This window comes from Notechis scutatus, chromosome 1, assembly GCF_049901735.1.
Source record: "Notechis scutatus isolate UNSWTSFEM ecotype Mainland chromosome 1, rNotScu1.2, whole genome shotgun sequence".
Classification (NCBI taxonomy): domain Eukaryota; kingdom Metazoa; phylum Chordata; class Lepidosauria; order Squamata; family Elapidae; genus Notechis; species Notechis scutatus.
The window spans coordinates 4,180,804-4,201,602 of NC_142009.1; the positions used below are offsets into that span (position 1 = coordinate 4,180,804).

The window sequence follows — 20,799 nt, forward strand, 5'->3', positions numbered from 1 at the left end:
GTGTGCGAGGCCTGACTTCACCTGTCCACAGGTAAGTAGTAGGGCAGCTCCACCCACCCCCTATACCCACCCTAGCTTAATTTTTACCCGTCCACCCTGGAGTGGGCAGGTCTTAATTAGGGCTTATTTTGGCGGGGGGTAGGGATTATATTGGGCATGTGTAAAAAAATCAAGCTAGGACTTACTTTCAGGGTAGGTCGTATTTTCAGGAAACCAGGGCAGTTCCGCAATCGAGCCCAGTGTTTCCACTGCTAAGCAAGACAGCGGTTTAACTTTTACGACGTTTCTTGACACGGCGGTTAAGCAAATCAGTTGAAGTGAATTACTGACATGGTTGCTAAGTGGCTTCCCCGTTGACTTTGGTTTGGTCACGTAACCCTGGGGCCCTGCCACCATCCTAAGTCCATGCCAGTGGCCCAAGTTCCGGGGTTTGATCATTGTGACCAATTTTGCGACTGGATTTTGATCGTTGTGACCAATTTTTGGACTTGCGTGACTTATAGCCGGTGTTCGTACTGCAGCAACGGCCGTAAGTGTGAAAACGGGTCATAAGTCACTCTCTTCACTGCTGTTTTCACTTCGGGCGGTCACTGAGTGAATGTTTGTAAGTCAGTTGCAATAAGAAACAAAAGGACTTTAAAGCGGAATTCCAAAGGCCGTTGAGTGAAAATCGCGCTTGGCTTGGTGCAAAAACTTTCCGGAGGAGGAAATGCCGCATTCAGATGCCCGGTTTGTGGCAGCTTCGGCCACAGGAGAGGAGACTCTGGCGGTGGTCAGAGAGAAACGCCTTCCAATTTCGTGCCCGGTTTGGCGGATGCCAGCAGGGCTCCTCATTTAGTGACGCCTGCTTTGGGAAGAGGGTGGGAGCACTCTCCCAGGAAGGGACTCCTGCTTGATCCCAGACGACGACGCTGGTTCCGAAGTGCCGGAACGGGCCTGTTTTTCGGCCTCCAAAGGCCGCAGAGGCTTCCCTTGAGCCTCTGGGAAGCCGAAAAAGGCCTCCAACGGGCCAGAAATCAGCCGGGAGGCACTCGCGTGCACGGCGCAGTTAAGGGGACGGGAGGGGTGTTGCGCACGCATGCACAGGGGGTGGATGGGGCTCATTGCATTGTGGGTGCCGACACGCCATCACTGGTTGAGACAGTCCTTTAGTTGCAATGATTCATTTAGTGACCGTTCTAAGTTACAACACCACTGTGTTTTTTCCCCCTCCACACTTAATGACCGTTCCTGCATCCCTGCGGTCGCCTGATCAAAACTCGAGCGCTTGACAACCGGCTCGTATGTCTGACGGTTGCAGAGTCCCACGGTCACGTGATCACGTCCCGGGGGGGGCGTCACATGATTCCCCCCGCCCCTTTTTTGCGACCTTCTGACAAGCAAAGTCAACGGGGAATCCAGGTTCACTGAACAAACCCGTCACTAACTTTGCAGCAGCAAGGATTCACTTAACAACTGCGGCGGGAATGGTTGCCAAACAGGGCAAATTCCACTTCACCGCCTGGCTTAGTGACCGAAGTGCTTTGGACTTGGATTTTCTCATTTAGATTAAATAAGAAAGCCTTCTTTAATCCTTTGGATTATGGATTTCCTGTCTGGCTGCTCACAGATTAATCGTACCTCTTCAGCTCCTTATTCTTAACACTGGGTACACCACAGAGTTGCGTGTTGAATCGCTTACTCTATACTCTTTTATGGGCATGACTGCATTCCCACTCACGCTAGTAATACTATTGCTAAATTTGCAGAGGATACGACAGTGGTGGGACTCATCTCCGGGGGTGGAGGGGTGAGTCTGCCTACCGAGATGAGGTGGACCAACTGTTGCTTTCGTGGTGTGGAGACAATAACTTGGTCCTCAACACCAATAAGACCAAGGAGCTTATAGTGGACTATAGAAGGGACAGATCAGACCTCCAGCCCTTGCTTATCCATGGAGACTGAGGGGAGCAAGTGGCCAGTTTTAAGTTTCTGGGTGTTACCCTAAAAGAGGACCTGACCTGGGGGTCCTCACATTGCAGCCCTGATCAAAAGGGCCCAGCAGAGATTATACTACCTGAGGCTTCTCAGGAAGCAACAACTGGATGGAAAACTACTGGGGACCTTCCAACGCTGCACCAGAGAGAGTATCTTAACTGACTGCACCTCTGTATGGTTTGCCAATTGCACAGGGGCAGATAGGACGTCACTCAAGAGGGTTAATGTCATTGCCCAGAGGATCATGGGTTGCCCTCTCCCCTCTTAGGAAGAGCCTTACAGCTCCCGCTGCCTTAAGAAAGTTCAAAACATCCTCAAAGATCCATCTCATTTTTTTGGAACTATTACCATCTGGCAGGCGGTACAGGACAATAATAAAAACAAGGACAAATAGGTTGAAAACAGCTACTATCCCAGGACAGTAACTCTATTGAATTCCATTGTATAGTGCAATATTAATGCAATATCAGGGGCTTTCAATTCAATGTATAGAATGCGAAGGATGTGTGTTTTTGTGTTTTATTTTCATGGTCATAACGTACGGGGAAGATGGTATTTGATTTTGCTGTACGAGGTGCAAGGACAATGAAGTAAACTAAATTAGAAATGTGGGGCTCAACTAGTCGTAAATCGAGGACTACCTTTATACTGACCCCGTGGCACTTTACAGCTCTCTCTGGGCAGCTTGCAAGCCCCGTCGGCTCTACAAACGGCCAGACCTGAAGTAGGGCAGCAAACCCGGTCCCGAACCAAGGCCGGGGCAGAGCTGACCCTCGACCCTCCTTCTTGACCTCTGACCTGCGCCCGTCCTTTCTCTTTCAGTGGCTGTGCAGCATCGTGGCCCTGCAGTGCAGCATCCTCAAACACTTATCGGCCAAGCAGGCCCCTTTTTCCTGGGACTCGGAGCAGGTGGAGAAAGGAGACGTCAAGCCGGTGTTGGCAGCCGATGGCTCCCTCGCCAGTCCGTACCAAGCGACGGACAAGCCCAGTGCCCCCCTTCCCAGTTGCACCGGGGGGCTCGCCCCTCAGAACTCCTTGCAGGACGAGAGCCCGTACCCCTCCTCCGCAGACCGGCCCAAGAAACCCTCCCCCTGCGGGACGTCGAACGGCCTCGGCGCCACCGCCGAGGTGAAGATCAACGGCCCCAGCTTCTACGGCGAAGCCTCCGCGCCCGCCTCGCCCAGGCTGAGTGGGCAGGGCGGGTCCTTGTCGCACCGGCAGCAGCCCTGGCCGAGACCCACCACTCCTCCGGCAGCTTGCGGGCTCCTCAACCACGTGGCTGGCGCCGTCGTGAAAACGGAGAACGCTGCGGGACCCGTCTCGTGCCCCCACAAGGTCGCCGTGCCCGTCGCCACCCTGCTGGCCTCCCTCCCCAGTTCTTGCTTCAGCCTGGAAGCTGCCACAGCGTGGCCACAGAAGAACACTCAGGCGCCGATCGGGCCTCTGCTAGCTACAGATCTGGGCGCAGCGGACTCTCCCGTCTCGGCCACATGGGCACTCACTCCTCACCCAGCGGCTGTCGGGGAGGGGGGCTCTGCCGTGGCCCCTGCCCATGGTTTTTGTTCGTCAGCCCCACCTCCAGGTGAGCACAGAGGGAGGGGGGAACTCTGGGCTTTTGCCCAAAGGTGGGATTCAAATTTCTTAACAACTGGTTCTGTGGGCGTGGCCTAATTGGTGGTGTGGCTTGGTGATCATGTGACTGGCTGGGCATGGCTTGTACGTAGATATTATAAATATTTATGTAAATATTGGATTTTTTATTTTAAAAAGGAACAACTTTTACCCAAAAGCAGGCAGGCAGGCAGAGTTGCTCGCAGAATCACAGATTCATTCAGAGATCTACCTTTCTGCCATCTGCTATCTGAGTCTGTCACATAAAATTTGCTTGCAAGTAAACTCACAAAATTAACTCACAACACACCATGTTAAATAAATATTGATTTTTTTATTTTAAAAAAGAGCAACTTTCACCCCAAATCAAGCAAAGCAGGCAGGCAGATGGAGTTGCTCGCAGAATCACAGATTCACTCGGAGATTTAACTTTCTGCCATCTGCTGCCTGAGCCTGCACTGAAAAATAATAGAAGCTTCGGTCCTAAGGAAGGTTCAGCTCTGCGCTCAGGCCACTTCTCTCTCCCCCCCCACCCCTCCTTGAATACCACCCCTACTGGGGCTCAGGGAAGCCTCCTGGGGTGAAGGCAAAGCGGTACAACAGCAATTTAGATTAGCTAGAAAGCAAGAAATCGGACAGGTGGGGAGAGGAGGGGCCAGCCAGCCGGCACCATGTGCCGGTTCTCCAAACTGCGCAGAGTCGTAACAACTGGTTCTCCATAACCTGTCCAACCAGGTAGAATCCATCCCCTGCTTTGGCCCACCCCTTTGTCAGAAATCCTGAATAAAAGCCTCTGTTTCCAAGAGCGCAATTTTTTAAAAAAACTCTTTTAAGAGACTTAGGCAGCCGTTGGTCTGGAATGTTGTAGGGCAGGGGACCTCGAAGGTCTTCTAGTCCAACCCCCTGCTGAAGCAGGAGAGCCTACCTCAGGGGTGTCCAACCTTTGAACTTTTTAAGACCGGTGGACTTCAACTCTCATGCTGTCTGGGGAATTCTGGAAGTTGAAGTCCACCGGTCTTCAAAAGTTCAAAGGTTGGACACCCCTGAGGTAGGCTCTCCTGCTTGAGGAGGAGGGGGTTGGACTAGAAGACCTCCAAGGTCCCTTCCAACTCTGTGATTCTGCTCTCTCTTTCCAATGGAGTCAGATTTGCTGCAGACACCTAGATGATGCACCTGGTGATGGTGACCTCCACGGTTTCAGCCACACCAGTGTGGCACAGAGTGGACACTTTGTGGACAAAGGGCCTGAGGGGGGGATGCGTGTTGTGGTTCGCTGGCAGCCGGTGCAGATGGCAGCAGAGTCAGACAGTGGGAAAGAACGGGGACCAGTCTGGGGAGGACTCGGACGAGGGCCCTGCATCCGAGGCAGAGATGGGGCCAGGACCATCTGGGAGTGGGGGGCTGCCTCTGGAGCCTCCAGAGTCTGGCAGCAGCAAGGCAGAGGAGCAGAGGGAGCCTGTTCCAAGTGCGCGTGTGCGCAGAGCCGCTGGAAGGCGGGAGCAGCTGAGACAAAAGGGGCGACTCAGGAGTAAGGCTAGGAGGTGACTGCCCCTCCCATAAGGTATAAAAAAGTCAGGCCAAGATGCAAAAACTTTTGCAGGAAGCAAAGTCGTTCCATCGGTTCCAAGTCATCCTTGAAACTCTTTATACTTCGGTTGGCTTTTCTTGTACTTTGGTTGGTTTCTTTTCCAGTTAATTGGATACTTCTTCTTTTTGGCAGCGTTCCACAGCACTGAAAGGTGGGTGCTTATCTCGGGGGGACAGTTTGAGATTAATTCCAGCTGGGAATGAAAACAATTCCCAGCGTTGCAATAAAATAGGTCTTGTTTTTAAAATAAGTCTGTGCATAATTGCGTTTTACGAAGCCTGGGTCAGAACAATGCGCCCCAAAGCAGGGTCCCTGGACCTTCTCTACCTTCATGGGATAGTTATTAATTATTTACTTACTTATTGCACTCAGACCCTGACACTCAACTGCTTCAAAACTCATCACATTCAGTATTTGACGGGTTTTGGAACAGGAACCTTGTCCCGGCACTTGACTTTTCCCCAGCCGAAATAGCGGGTCACGTGGTTTTCTTAGTACCCGTCGGTTTTAGAATTCGTTGCATCATCTGGAACGAATTATCGATGAGTACCGAGGTACCACCGTAGTCTTATTTGCATCTGGAGAGACCGAAGGGAGCTTGCCACGAATGTCAAACAGAGCTTTAGCAGCACCGAGAACTTGGTTAATGTACAGATAAACCCAGAATATACAGATAAACCCAGAAGCTACATTTGGACTGAAAAGCCAGAAGAATGAAGGGTGTTTTTTTTTTTTCCAACCAGAAATATTTTTGCTCCGGTTTTGGCTGATTCCCATTTGTAATTCCTTGTGTGTCTACTAGCAATAGCCAGACCCTTTAGACTTATATCCCACTTCACAGTGCTTTGCAGCCTCTTGCCCCCAAACACTCTGGGTCCTCATTTTACCGACCTTGGAAGGACGGAAGGCTGAGTCAACTTGGAGCTGGTGAGATTCGAACTGCTGGTTAGTGGGCAGAGTCAGCCTGCAATGCTGCATTTTAACAACTGTGCCACTGTGGCTTCCTTCCTTCCCCTCATTTCCCTTCCTTCCTTCCTTCCTTCCTTCCTTCCTTCCTTCCTTCCTTCCTTCCTTCCTTCCTTCCTTCCTTCCTTCCCGTCTTCCTTCCCACTTAGCAATAGCACTTAGACTTATATACCACTTCACAGTGTTTTTACAGCCTTCCCTAAGTGGTTTACAGAGTCAGCCTCTTGTCCCCAACCATCTGGGTCCTCATTTGACCCACCTCGGAAGGACGGAAGGCTGAGTCAACTTGGAGCTGGTGAGATTCGAACTGCTGGATAGTGGGCAGAGTCAGCCTGCAATGCTGCATTTTAACAACTGTGCCACTGTGGCTTCCTTCCTTCCCCTCATTTCCCTTCCTCCCTTCCTTCCTCCCTTCCTTCCTTCCTTCCTTCCTTCCTTCCTTCCTTCCTTCCTTCCTTCCTTCCTTCCTTTCTTCCTTCCCGTCTTCCTTCCCACTTAGCAATAGCACTTAGACTTATATACCGCTTCACAGCGTTTTTACAGCCCTCTCTAAGCGGTTTACAGAGTCAGCCTCTTGTCCCCAACCATCTGGGTCCTCATTTGACCCACCTCGGAAGGACGGAAGGCTGAGTCAACTTGGAGCTGGTGAGATTCGAACTGCTGGTTAGTGGGCAGAGTCAGCCTGCAATGCTGTATTTTAACAACTGTGCCACTGTGGCTTCCTTCCTTCCCCTCATTTTCCTTCCTTCCTTCCTTCCTTCCTTCCTTCCTTCCTTCCTCCTCCTCCCTCCCTCCCTTCCTTCCTTCCTTCCTTCCTTCCTTCCTTCCTTCCTTCCTTCCTTCCTTCCTTCCTTCCTTCCTTCCTTCCCGTCTTCCTTCCCACTTAGCAATAGCCCTTAGACTTATATACCGCTTCACAGTGTTTTTACAGCCTTCTCTAAGTGGTTTACAGAGTCAGCCTCTTGTCCCCAACCATCTGGGTCCTCCTTTGACCCACCTCGGAAGGACGGAAGGCTGAGTCGACCAGGAGCCTGGCGGGACTTGGAACAGCTGGCAAACAGCAGTCAGCAGAAGTAGCCTGCAGTCCTGCACTTTAACCACTGCGCCACCACAGCTCTTAGAAATAAATACAGGAATCTATAGAGATCCTCCGTCATCCAGATCCTGGTTGTCCCAAAGGTGCTTTTATCAAGAGGCGACTGGACTTTCTGGTTTTTCCTTGAAGATGTTTCCCTTCTCCATCCCAGAAGCTTCTTCCACTCTGACTGTGGATGGTGGGACAGAAGGGAAGGACTGATACTCCTTGCAGACACAGCTGGTCATTTGCATCCTTTTTAGGGGGTCCTTGAGGCCACTTGGAGGTTGACCCTGAGTATATGGATAAACCTCCAAGTGGCCTCAAGGACCCTCTAAAAAGGATGCAAATGACCAGCTGTGCCTGCAAGGAGTATCAATCCTTCCCTTCAGTCCCACCATCCAGTCAGAGCGGAAGAAGCTTCTGGGATGGAGAAGGGAAACATCTTCAAAGAAAAACCAGAAAGTCCAGTTGCCTCTTTGATAAAAGCCCCTTTGGGACAAAATATGCAAGTATTCCTAACTTATGGTGCAACTGCTTGTTTAGCAACTGTTCAAAGTTACAACGGCCCTGGAAAAAATGGGACTTACAACCGTTTTTCACACTTAATGACCGTCGCAACATCTGCACGGTCCCGTGATCAAAACTGGCAACCTGGCAACTGACTCATGTTTACGACGGTCGGCGTGTCCCGGGATACCCTTTTGTGACCTTCTGCCAAAAGCAAAGTGGGTGAGGAAGCCAGATTCACTTTGCAACCTGAACAGCTTAAATGATTCACGTAACGAACAGCAGCAAGGCAAGTCGTAAAACGGGCCGAGGCTCAACTTGTCTCGCTTAACAACAGAAATGTGGGGTTGAGGTCATAAGTTGAGGACTACCTGCAATTATAGCCATTTCCGAGCGTTTTATTAGTTTTCCTTCTACTAGCTTGGTGATCGACATATAAATAAACTAGCTCGATACCCGTGTTTCGCTATGAAACTACCGTATATACTCAGTATAAGTCGACCGAATATAAGCGAGGCACCTAATTTTACACAAAAACTGGGAAAACTTATTGACTCGAGTATAAGCCGAGGGTGGGAAATGCAGCAGCTACTGGTAAATTTCAAAAATAAAAATAATTAATTTGGGAAAGCGATCTCACTATCATGAAAGGTTTAATTGATTCACTAACCCAAAAGAAGAAGATGATGATGACAGCGGGAGGCAGGAGTCACTCTCTTCCCTCCCTCGGAGGCCCCCTGAGTCAGGAGTCACTACCGCCGGCGCGCCCCAGTCCCGCCGCCTCGGGAAGGGAAAGGCAAAGCGCTTTTGCCTTTCCCTTCCCGGCGCTGTTGGGAGTCGCTGCCCCCAGAGGCCGCGACTCCACACCATTTTTTTCAGAGGGGAATCTGACTCGAGTATAAGCCGAGGGGATTTTTCAGCACAAAAAATGGGCTGAAAAACTAGGCTTATACTCGAGTATATACAGTAGGTGGTCAGGCTTAGTTTTTGGGGAAGAAAATAAGAAGAAAAAAAGATCTGCTTCTGCCTACCAGCCTCCATGGCTATTCACCTGGCTACCATCCTGTCAATGTGTGAGAGAGTTGAGGGCTGTTTGGAAACTGAAACGGTATTTGCTGTGTGAGCCTGGGTGTGGCTTAGCTCCACTGCTCTGGACTAAAGCTGCTTGGGGCTGTGAAACCGAAACTGAAACTCCTCTGGTTGTGTTTTGCATTTGGAAGAGATTTCTTTTTTTCCAGGTGGGGAGAGGGAGTAGAACTCCTTAGCATCAGAGCGTGTTAAATAATAATAATAATAATTAATAATTAATAAATAATAATAATAATAATAATAATAATAATAATAATAATAATAATAATAATAATAATAATAATAATAATAATTAATAATAGTAATAATAGTAATAGTAATAATAATTAATAATAGTAATAATAGTAATAATAGTAATAATATAATAATAGTAATAATAATAATAATAATAATAATAATAATAATAATAATAATAATAATAATAATAATAATTAATAATTAATAATAATAATATAGGAAATACTCTAAATGCTCTGAGGGTCCTTTGGAAAAATCCTTTCTTAGGGAACCCCTAGAAGCCAAGAGGAACCTACGGGCTGAATTTCCAAGTTTGTAGACTTTACGGTTCTGGAGATTTTGTGATGATGCGCGAGGGGTAATTTCGGCTTTATATATATATATATAATAGACAAGTGAGAAGAATCAACCAATAGAACATCTTCCCTTCAGAGATTGTGGGAGCTTCATCACTGGAAGGTTTCAAGAGCAGACTGGTCAGCGGTCTGTCAGAAATGGTGTAGGGTCTCCTGCTTGGGGGTGGGTGGGGGTGGGTGGACTAGATGACCTACAAGGTCCCTTTCAGCTCTGCTATTCTGCTAAGTAAGATCAACTGATTTAGCAGTCCCTGGGATATTTGACCATCACCTGAGCTAAGTGTTGGCTTTCTTCTCATCTCCAGGCCACCTCCCCGCTTTAGCGACCCCGTCCTCGCTCCCTTCCAATTCTTCCGCCGCGGTGGATGCTGCAGGCCCCGTGAAGGCATTAATAGACGGCAGCGGAGGTGAGGATCCTCGGCGAAGGTCTCGTTTCCGCAGGGAGCGCGAGTGCTTCTCAGCCGACCATGCTGATGTGATATTCTTGCCCCGGGCAAGCGTGGCTGCAGAGATCCTCCGCCATCCAGGACACGGGTGTCCCAAAGGGGCCTTTTTTGTCCCCCAAGAGGCAGCTGGGTGTTCTTTGTTTTTTCTTCGAAGATGTTTCGCTCCCCATCCAAAAAGCTTCTTCAGCTCTGACCGGAGGGTGGGGAAGGGAAGGATTGATGCTCCTTGAAGACAAAGCTGGTCATTTGCATCCTTTTAGCAAGCCGTTGAGGCCACTTGGAGGTTCATCGGTGTCTTCAGGGTCACCCGAGTGGTGCAAATGGTTCCTGTAAACCACCGTTTTCCCCCCCTGGAAATCCGTTCCTTCTCCCACCCCATTCCAAGTGGGTTCATCCCAAGTTGCATAGCTAAAAAGTCTGTAGAGATTCTCAGCCATCCAGAGTTGTCCTGGTTGTCGCAAAGGTGCGTTTTTTTCCCAGGAGGCAGCTGGACTTTCCTTGTTTTTTCTTTTGAAGACGTTTCGCTCCTCATCCAAGAAGCTTCTTCAGCTCTGACTGGATGGAGGGGAAGGGAAGGATTGATGCTCCTTGCAGACAAAGCTGGTCATTTGCATCCTTTGAGGGGGTCCTTGAGGTTGCTTGGAGGATCCTCTGTGTTCCTCAGGGTCCCCCGAGGGGTGCAAATGGCCTGTGGAGCCTTTGGGGGACGGCTGAGAGGAGGACCCTGTTGTAGACTGGAGCTCAGCCAACACAGCAGACAGACACACTTCAAGAGGAGACTGAGCCAGAAGCTTATCCACCCCAAGGATGAAACACCCAGAGGGAAACGGAGCAATGTGGGACGTGTTTGTTCAATGCAGTGAGCCATGTGCAGATCTGGGCGCCGGGGGGACAAAACAGCCCCTTCACAAGCGCATGGCGCAACCTGAGAGGACGAATCCCTCAGGACCAGATTCAGCCCTTCCGCCTGCATTGAGAAGACAAAGGCTGCTCTTCTGAAGACAGCAAGGTCCACCGTTTGGAAGAGAGGACCCGTGGATTGAAGAGGGGCCCAAGAGGTCATCTATCTCCAAACTGAACACCCCTCTATCAACAGAGGGGGAGGGATAGGACATCATCTACCTCCACTCTACAACAGGGTCCTTTCAGCCGTTCCACGAAGGCTCCCCCCTGCATTTGCACCACTCGGGTGACCCCGAGGACACAAGACGGACCTCCAAGCGGCCTCAACGACCCTCTCAAAGGATGCAAATGACCAGCTGTGTCTGCAAGGAGCATCAATCCTTCCCTTCTTCACCATCCGGTCAGAGCTGAAGAAGCTGCTTGGATGGGAAGCGAAACGTCTTCAAAGAAAAACCAGAAAGTCCAGTTGCTTCTGGGGACAACACACAGACACATCAAGCAGGTTGAAGGCTGGCAAAGGAAACAGACCCCTTCTCATCATGGTGGTGTGGTCGAAGAGCCAGCCTTGCCCACCTCTTGGTTCCTTCCGGGAGGGGGAGGGGAACACCCCGTCCTTTGGGCAAGTGTTGGTCGCTTGGAGGGCCCTTGGGTTGTCTCCTTGGCGCCCGGTCCAGGCGCTCCCCTGGTCGGCCCCTTCCCCTCACCTCCTCCCCCCCCCCCCTTTGCCTTTTCCGTTAGCAGAGATCGAGATCGGGATGCTGGATGAGAAACTGATCAAGTTCCTGGCCTTGCAGAGAATACAGCAGCTCTTCACCTCCAAAGCCCAGCCCCCGCCCGACAGCGTGGGAAGCCCCCCGCCCAGTTCTGCCAGCATCCCCGCCGAAGGTAGGTCGCCCCGGTGCCTGTCCCTTGGCTTTCCTGTGGGAACTGCTGCTGCAAATTGGGGGCGAAGGGGCTTGAAAAGAGAGTTGGGGGCTGGAGATCCGTTTGCATGTGCCCAGTTTCTACTCCCCCTCCCCAAGTCTTTCTGGTTTTCTTTGGTGTGCTCTTCCTTCCTTTCTTCTTCCTTTTTTCCTTCCTCCTTTCTTTCTTTTTTCCTTCCTTCCTCCTTCCTTCCTTCCTTCCTTCCTTCTTTGTTTTTTCTTTTTACCTACCTTCTGTTTCTTTTTTCCTTCCTCCTTTCTTTCTTTTTTTCCTTCCTCCTTTCTTTTTCCTTCCTCCTTTCTTTCCTTCTTTCTTTCTTTTTTCCTTCCTTCTTTCTTTTTTCCTTCCTTTCTTTTTCCTTCTCTTTTTCCTTCTTTCTCTTTTCTCTTTTCCTTCCTCCTTTCTTTTTCTTTTTTTTCCTTCTTTCTTTTTCCTTCCTTTTTCTTTTTCCTCCTTTCTTTTCCTTTCTTCTTTCTTTTTTCCTTCCTTCTCTCTTTCTTCCTCTTTCTCTTTTCCTTCCTTTCTTTTCCTTTTTTCTTTTTCCTTCTTTTCCTTTCTTTTTTTTTTACTTCCTTCTTCTTTCTTTCTTTCTCTTTTACCTTCCTTTCTTTTTCCTTCTTTCTTTTTCCTTCCTTTCTTTTTTCTTCTTCCTTCTTTCTTTTTCTTTTACCTTCCTTCTTTTTTCTTTCTTTTTCCTTCCTTTCTTTTTCCTTCTCTTTTTCCTTCCTTCTTTCTTTTTTTTTTTACCTTCCTTCTGTTTCTTTCTTTCTTTCTTTCTTTCTTTCTTTCTTTCTTTCTTTCTTTCTTTCTTTCTTTCTTTCTTTCTTTCTTTCTTTCTTTCCTTCCCTCCCTCCCTCCCTCCCTCCCTCCCTCCCCTCCCCCCAAAAAATAGTGCCAACTCCTGAGAGCCTGCTAGGTGCCCACTGCTGCTCAGAGTAGTTACAGAGCGGTACCTCGGTACTCATCCTTAATTGGTTCCAGGAGGCACAATGAGTACCAAAAACAACAAGTACCCATCAGGAATAACATGGTGGCACCAGGCACCCAACACCGACATGTTCTAGTTCAGTGGTAGCTAACCTTTTTGGGCTCCTGTGCCGAAAATTGTGCGTGTGCACTCACATACTAGCACCCAGAAGGCAATGTGCGTGCCCCCCCGCACGCCGTGCATCGCTGTGCATGCACATGCATCTCCCGCACCCCTGCGCATGCGCACAGCCGACAGTCAGCTGTTGGGCGGGCATGCGCAGGTGGGGCTCTTCTGGGCAATCTCTCGCATGTCGGCAAAAGTGGCTCTGCATGTCACTTCCGGCACACGTGCCATAGGTTCGCCATGACAGTTCTAGTTTGTGCGTGGAGTACCAAACAAACGACGAGTAAGGGGACAAAATTTCCCCGCCTAAAACGCGTCGAGCAGCAAATGCGATGAGTTTCAATGCAGCAGCTGAGTACCAGGGTGCCCCTGTAAACGCGAATTCAACCCTCATCGAAAGGTGTGCCAGTCTGTCCACGCAGCCAAGGGGACATCCCACTCCCGTCTGGGCTCTGGGCGCTACTGCTCTGCCCTCCTCGGAGGACCCCTTGGATGCCCCCCCTGCTTCCTGATTGCTCTAGCGTCGCCTTTGAACGTTGGCGCCCTGAGCCCGAGGAGTCTCGATCAGAGTTCTCCCATCTTTCTGGGTTGACGGCCAGGAGTGGGGAAGGGGAAAAGAGGGGGTGGTTTTGCGGGAGGGGGAAAGCATGTGTGTGGTTGGGTGGGTGTGCACGAACACCCCTTCTTTGCACAAGGGGGCCCATGAGTTGCTTGCGCAAGTGGAGCCACAAGGGCCCACATTTGCAGTGACGCCGTGCGAATGGGGCTGTGCGACCCGCATGCATGCACCCAATAGGCTGCGTTCCATAGGTTGGGGACCCCTCTCCCCCCCAAGGGCCCACTCCTTCCAGCAGACGGGCTCGGCTGAGCTTTTTACTCCGCCATTGGCAGAAAGGAGTGGGAGGGTTAAGCAAGGGCCCACCTTTTTCCTGGGGAGGGAAAGTGGAGCCCACCCTAATTCTTCCCAGCGGCGATTGGTGCGGGGGGGGGGGGGAGGTTGTCAGCGTTCCAGCAACCCTCCATTCCGCCCAATAACTCCGAGACAAACATCTTCTCAAAGGTTCCTTTTTATCTGGAGAGTAAACTGGCACACCTGGGGAATCCCGAATCTGAAAGTTCCGGGTTTCCTTGCAATAAGTAAAAAAAACTACAAATCCACCCCCTGCCACCCGTCATCGCATCACGTGGCCCAATCACCGTCCGTCCCAACTTGAGACGTCCTGTCACTCAGGTGCAGAAATAACATGACCTTGAATTAGAAAAAAGAATGTTTGTTAGGTCTAACTCCATCCACTCCCAGAAATTCCACCCTCCGACTTTCCCAGGCTCAAAATGTGGCAGTGTGGGAACATCCGGTCTCAATATGGCTTCCAAATCTAACGGGGGGGTGGTTGAATTCAGAACGGAGCATCCCGTGCCTGGCATGGGGAGATGCTTGGCACCCAGGGCATCTTTCTGCCTTTGCAGGACACAGGAAAGAGGTGCAGGCCCGGGCAGTCTTCTACCCACTCCTTGGCTCGGGCAGCGCGGTGAACATGTGCTATCGGACCCTCTACATCGGGACAGGCAAGGGCTGGTTTCTCTGCATGGCCGGCAGGTGTGGGGAGGAGGAGGAGGCGGGGAAAGAGCCCCGGGGGCATTCCTGGGGCTTTCTCTTCCCCCCCAGGAAAGTCACCCACCAGATAGCGGTTAAAGCATGATTTACGCACAATAAACGCAGAAGGGAGGGTTATCCGAGGCCTGACCCCGCTCCCTCCTCCAGGCCTTCGGTCGTGGGCATGGCCCACCTGTGACACCCCCTCCCAGATTGGGGTCCTGACCCCCCCACTCCTTCGTTTGGCAGGAGCAGACATGGATGTGTGCCTTACAAACTACGGTCACTGCAACTACGTCTCGGGCAAACACGCCTGCATTTTCTACGACGAGGTAAGAGTCCGGAAAGAGGGAAGGCGGGCCCACGTGGAGCGCCACTGACTCTCTGCTTTTGGGGTGGACACGGGCAGGTGAAGGGGGAGGGCGACGAGACCCCCCTCCGTTGGTTCCCCACCTCCCCCGGTACAACGGAGTTTCTTCCCGCAGAACACCAAGCATTACGAGCTGCTCAACTACAGCGAGCACGGCACCACGGTGGACAACGTCCTCTACTCGTGCGACTTCTCGGAGAAGGCGGCCTTCGTCCCGCCCAGCAGCATGGTGGCCAAAGTGCAGAGCGTGATCAGTAAGTTCCCTGGTGGCTGAGCGGTGCTTACACACACACACACGCGCGCACAAACACACTTGCCCAAAGGGCAACCCTGGAGTTCCCATGACTGATGCTGGCTGGCTCCCCGTCATGGGCGTCTCGCAAAGCCAGAACCATTGCTCAATGAGGTCCCTGCATCCGGTGGCCATTCGTAGCTCGTTCGTCCCGCTCAATGCCCACAGCCCATGGAGCTGGCTGCTGCGGGTTCCATCCCTTTCTAGAGTTTCAATATATGTAGTCCTCTACTTAGGACCACAGTGGAGAGGGAAGGAGGATTAGGGATGTTTGTGGCCTTGAGTTGAAGGGTCCTTGACTTATGACCACAGCTGAGGAGAGGGAAGGAGGGTTAGGATGTCTGCTGCCTTGAGTTACAGGTAGTCCTTGACTGACGGCCACAGCTGAGCCCAACATTTCTGTCGCTAAGCAAGACAGAAGACGCTTAAGGGAGTTTTGCCCCACTGGACGAACTTTTCTGCCACCGTTGTTAAGTGAATCCCTGCAGGGATTAAGTTAGTCACGCAGCTGTGACGTGAATCTGGCTTCCCCATGGACTTGGCTGGTCCGACGGTCACAAAAAGGGGAAATCACATGACCCTTCCCCCGCCATAAATACGAGTCCGTTGCCAAGCCTCTGGATTTTGATCACGTGACCATGGGTGCAATGGTGGTTAAGTGTGGGAAAAAAAAACCTGCTCCCGCGTCCCTTTTGCCAACGCCAGCGTAACTTCAAGCAGTCACTAAATGAACTGTTATAAGTCAAGGACCGCCTGTGCCTGAAACCTCTTCCTCCTCCTCTTTGCGACATGACAGGTGTCAGTTACGCAAGAGCAGGTGTGGGCGGAAGGCCTTATGGACCAAATTGGTTCTGCTTTTTTTGGGGGTGGCCAAAATGACAGGATCGATCCATCGATTGATCAAATTTATACGCCACCCAACTGTGGGATCTCGGGAGCTTGAGTTCTCGGCGCCTCAAGAGCTGTCTGGCCCAGATTCCCGTCACTTATCTGAGACGGTCTAGCTCAGTGGTGGCTAACCTTCTGGGGCTCCTGTGCCAAAAATTGCGCACGCTCAGGTGCCAGCACCCAGAAGGCCGTGCATGCCCCCCCCCATTCCCCCTGCACATGTGCGCATGATCCCCACCCCACCCCACTGCTCCCTTACCTGAACTGCGCATGCGCGCGCCTCTCGGCTTATTTTGGGGCCTTTTTCGATCTTCCAGAGGCTCCAGGGAAGCCTCTGCAGCCTTTGGAGGCCAAAAAAGGGACCCGTTTCGTCACTTTCGATATTTCCGGAAATACAGGAAATGACGAAACGGGCCTGTTTTTCAGCCTCCAAAGGCTGCAGAGGCTTCCCTCGAGCCTCTGGGAAGCCGAAAAAAGCTGGGAGGTGCGCGCCTGCGCAGTGCAGGTGAGTTTGCCTGGGGCTCGCGTGCCCACACAAATAGGTTCGCCGTCACGGGTATAGGTTCTCCTGCTTGAGCAGGAGGCTGGACTAGAAGACCTCTAAGGCCCCGTCCAGCTCATTCTATTCCTCATTCCGATGCAGATTGCCCCGGTCTTTGGAGATTCATGACCCCCATTACCCCAAGACACCCCCGAGAAGTGGGTCTCCTTAAGCCCTTCCCTCCGCTCCAAGCCCTGGGGAAAATCCATCCCATAATCTCGGTGCTGACCCTCCCCTGCCAACCCTCCTTGCTGTGGGTCCTTTTATGGGCAGAGAGAGTCTCACGTATGGGCCTCCGCTTTTCCCACACCATTTCCCAGCATTCTCTTCTTTTTCTTCCTCGTTATTCACTTAACGACTAACTTCATCACCGTTCACTTAATGACAGAGTCACTTAACAACTGCAGTGATTGGCTAAACAACTGGGGCAGAAATCTTGTAAAATGAGACGCAATTCATTCAACAACTATCTTGCAATCTCAACGTTTGTTTAATTGTTTTGTGTTTTTTATTTTATGTTAATTTAATGTTTTATTTTATTTACCTTTATGTTATTTTTTTATTTTATTTTAATTTAATTTAATTTTTGTTTACTTTAGGACATTTTTATTTTGTTATTTTAATTTAACTTTTGTATTTCCTTTATGTTATTTTTTATTTTTTTAATGTTGGTTTTTATTTTGTTATTTCAGTTTAATTTTGAATTTTATTAATTTATGTTTTTATTTTGTTAATTTTAATTTCATTTTTTACTATTTGTTATTTTTAATTTTAATTTCATTTTTAATTTTAATTTTATGTCATTTTTAGTTTGTTATTTTAATGTTTAATTGTATTCTCTGTTTTATATTTTACTTTGTTATTTTAATTTAATTTAACTTTATAGTATTTTTTGTTGTAATTTTTATCTTGTGCTATTGATCACGTTTATTCCTTGTCAAATGTATCGGCCGCCCATCTTCCCACCGGCTATAATATTGCGGTCCCAATTCGAGGACTCCCTGCCATTCAACGGGGCTGGGTGGGGTGGGGTGGGCGCAAGTGGGATTGTCTGGGGCACCGCTGCCCGTCTGCCCGCTCGGCCTCCATCCTCCACCTCTTCTCCCCCTGCAGAGCGCCACAAGAACCGGAAGCTGGCAGAGGAAGAGCCGGTGCCGCTGCTGCCGGCGCCGCCCAGCGAAGAGACGGCCGCCATGCGCGCCCAGGCCCAGGGCCAGCCCCAGCCTCCCTGCGGCTGCAGAGCCAGCAGCTCTAGCCTGATTGGGGGCAGCGGGGCCGGCTGGGAAGGCACGGCCCTCCTGCACCACGGCAGCTACATCAAGCTGGGCTGCCTCCAGTTCGTCTTCAGCATCACCGAGTTTGCAACCAAGCCGCCCAAAGTGGACGCCGCCGTCGCGGCCTTCGCCCCGGAGACGGACTTGGAGGAGAAGCTGTCGCCCAGGGGCCACCAGGCCGCCGCGCTCCAGTCCAACTCAGTGCCATAGGAGCCGTGGGGCGGCCCGGAGGAGGAGTGGGGCGGAGCGGGGAGAAGCCCCTCCCCTCTTCCCCGCCCCCCCCAGATCAGAGACCCCGATGTGTTTGACACAACCCCCGACCGCGTCTGTCCACATTTCTTTCCCCCCCTTTTTTTTCCCTCTCTCCCCCTTTTCCTACGTGGGGGCTGCAGACTTTGGATGCCCTTTGCATGAAATGAAGAACTTTTAAATTTTATTTTATTTTTTAAATGGTTTTGCTCAAGTTTTAGGGGCATTTGCACATATATTTGTACTATACATTTCATTTAAAAACACACACACACACACACACACACACAAAGACACACAAAAAGACAAAAGGAAACTGCCACGCGCGGAGGCTCTCTGCTGGGTTGAAGAGGAGGAGGGGGGCAGCCATGGGGTGGGGTTGTCCTAACCCACGGCCAAGCATTCCCACGCCGTTGTAAAATAATCCCAAAAAAAAAAAAAAAAACTTGTTCTATTTTGTGCCAGTGACAATAGTTTTTATATTGAAAAAAGAGAGAGAGAGAGAGAGAGAGAGAGAGAAATACAGTTTTCATACAGCAAAAATCTATCCAACTATCATTGTTTTATTTAATGTAAAAATGCGCTTTTCCCATGCCGGGTTTTTTTTTCCCCTTCCTTCCTTCCTTCCCCTCCTCCCCCCATGCCCACATTCTGTGCCTCTTCCCGCTCCTGCCCCCGGTCCTTTTGGGGCTGGGCAGGGAGGGCCCAGGTCTCCCCCCCCCCGGCATCATTTCCCCCCCTACCCACAGACACACACACATACACACCTGTTTTCCGATGACGAGAAGTATTTTGGGCGCTGTGTAAATACATCAACTGATGGCATTTTTTTCAGTGTTTTTTAAAAGCTATGTACAGTGGTACATGTGGTATGACGTTGCCTCCGGTTGTCTTAATTGTAGCAAAGCGTTTTTTGTCGTAATCCTGTTTTTGCCCTTCTGTTCCAATACTTCCTCCCCCTCCCCCCTTCCCCCCCCCACCCACCCTGTTCTCTCAGCAGCTGAGTTCTAATGTACAGAAGTAATTGCTATGTTTTAGGCTTTACGGAAACTTTTTTCCTGTATTCTGTATATAAAACTACAAAATACGGCACTCGCTGGTGTCTGCCTGTCTGTCGAGACTCCCCATCCAGGGGCCACGAATCCTGGCCGCCACCCCCCCCCCACCCCCCGCCCGTCGGATGGGATCGTTCCCCAACACCCCTGCCCTGCTCAGCCCTGGCTCCCATCACGATCCACACACCCACCCATCCCTGGCATTCTTAGTGCCCAGATCAGGAGGGCTGGGCGCTTCCTCGTAGCCCTTATTAACCACGGAAGATGGGGCGCCATGATGGCAGTTCCCCCGAGGGCATGTTATATGTGTCAGGATTCCGGCAGTTACCCTCTGATTAATTAAACCACCCTGTTCCTGCCTGGTTGAGCGGGCTGCCAGTTCAGAAACCCTCCTGGCTGACGTTAGTGCCACGAGAATTAAATCCTGAGTCTCGAGCCAAACGTCCAAAATTACAGAAGGATTTATTGGGAGTTAACGTGTCGGCACGACCTGGGTGCAGCCAACTCTGAGACACGTAATTGACCATCACCCTTGACCCTGGTTTTATCCCCCACCCCTCTGGGTGTATCACAATTCATATTCTCCAACAAGACACGTCCGTAGCCAAGAGTCATCAGTCATGCTCTCCAGTTAGATTTTGGCGCAGCCATCTCATCAGTCTTTGAAGAAAATATGAAGGGGATGTCCTTTCGATTCCACACTGCCGCCTGCTCTTTGAAACTCCCCCTCCTCCCACTTCTTTCCGTTGGCAACTATAAAACAGGCATAGAAAACGTTTTATGAGTTGACAACGTGTTCCTTTCTTACGCCCAGGAACTCTCGGGCAAGCTGAAAGTGATCCCAACGAGTCACCTGGCCAAAAAAATCTTGGTTCCAAAGGGGCAACTCCGGGAGGACCAACATCGGTCTCTCCAGGCCCGGAGTCCCTCAGCCTCACGGCTCCAACTCTGCTCCCCATCGCCCAAGTCAAAAAGTCCTGCCTTGCTCCAGACTGAGACTTGGGTGGGGTTCGAGGTCAAATGTTTCTCTGGGAGAGAGAATGCCGGGCCACCCAAAACCTTGCATAACAAAGCGGCCTTGGTGAGCTGAGGACCCTCTTCCCATGTTACCTGGTTGGGGGTCATGAAAAGTCTGCCAGGAGACCCACCAAGCTCACAGGACCACCCAGGATCTCCCAGAATTTGAATCGGAAGAATATTTGTCGTTCAGGGTTGACCTGCGGCAGCCGCAGCTTCTGGTGGCAAAGCTGTTCCACTGGTTAGGAAGTTTCTCCGTAATTCCAGGTTGCTTCTTTCCTTGGTTAGTTTAACAGATAAGATCATCAAGAGTTGGAAGGGACCTTCTAGGTCATCCACTCCAACCCCCCTCCACCCAAACAAGAGACCCTACACCATTTCTGACAGGTGGGAGTCCAGTCTCTTCTTGAAAGCCTCCAGGGATGATGAAGCTCCCACCACTTCTGAATAAAAAAGAATAATAACAGATTAACAGAGATTGGAGGGGACCTTGGAGGTCATCTAGTCCAAGCCCCCACCCAAGCAGGAGACCCTACACCATTTCTGACCAATGGCAGTCCAGTCTCTTCTTGAAAGCCTCCAGGGATGAAGCTCCCACCACTTCCAAAGGCAACTTCTGTTCCGTTGGTTGATTGTTTTCACTGTCAGAAAGTTTCTCCTTGTTTCCAGGTTGAATCTCTCCTTGGTCAGTTTCCATCCATTCTTCCTTGTCTGGCCTTCAAAGGTTCCTTGGAAAACAGCTTG

The 20,799-nt window shown here is 50.6% G+C and overlaps 1 protein-coding gene across 2 annotated transcripts in view; it reads left to right on the forward strand.

Annotated features, from left to right (window-relative positions):
• PHF12 (PHD finger protein 12) overlaps positions 1-18,858 on the forward strand; it is a 69,487-nt gene extending 50,629 nt beyond the window's left edge. The window contains exons 8-14 of one of the 2 annotated variants that reach the window (XM_087956021.1): positions 2,800-3,582; positions 9,720-9,816; positions 11,497-11,643; positions 14,243-14,341; positions 14,619-14,701; positions 14,855-14,993; positions 17,574-18,858. In XM_087956021.1, coding sequence (XP_087812147.1) covers positions 2,800-3,582; positions 9,720-9,816; positions 11,497-11,643; positions 14,243-14,341; positions 14,619-14,701; positions 14,855-14,993; positions 17,574-17,944 — 1,719 coding nt within the window. In that variant the 3' untranslated portion in view covers positions 17,945-18,858. The remainder of the gene's footprint in view (positions 1-2,799; positions 3,583-9,719; positions 9,817-11,496; positions 11,644-14,242; positions 14,342-14,618; positions 14,702-14,854; positions 14,994-17,573) is intronic. The other variant, XM_087956017.1, reaches the window with a different exon arrangement.
• The last annotated feature ends 1,941 nt before the right edge of the window (positions 18,859-20,799 follow it).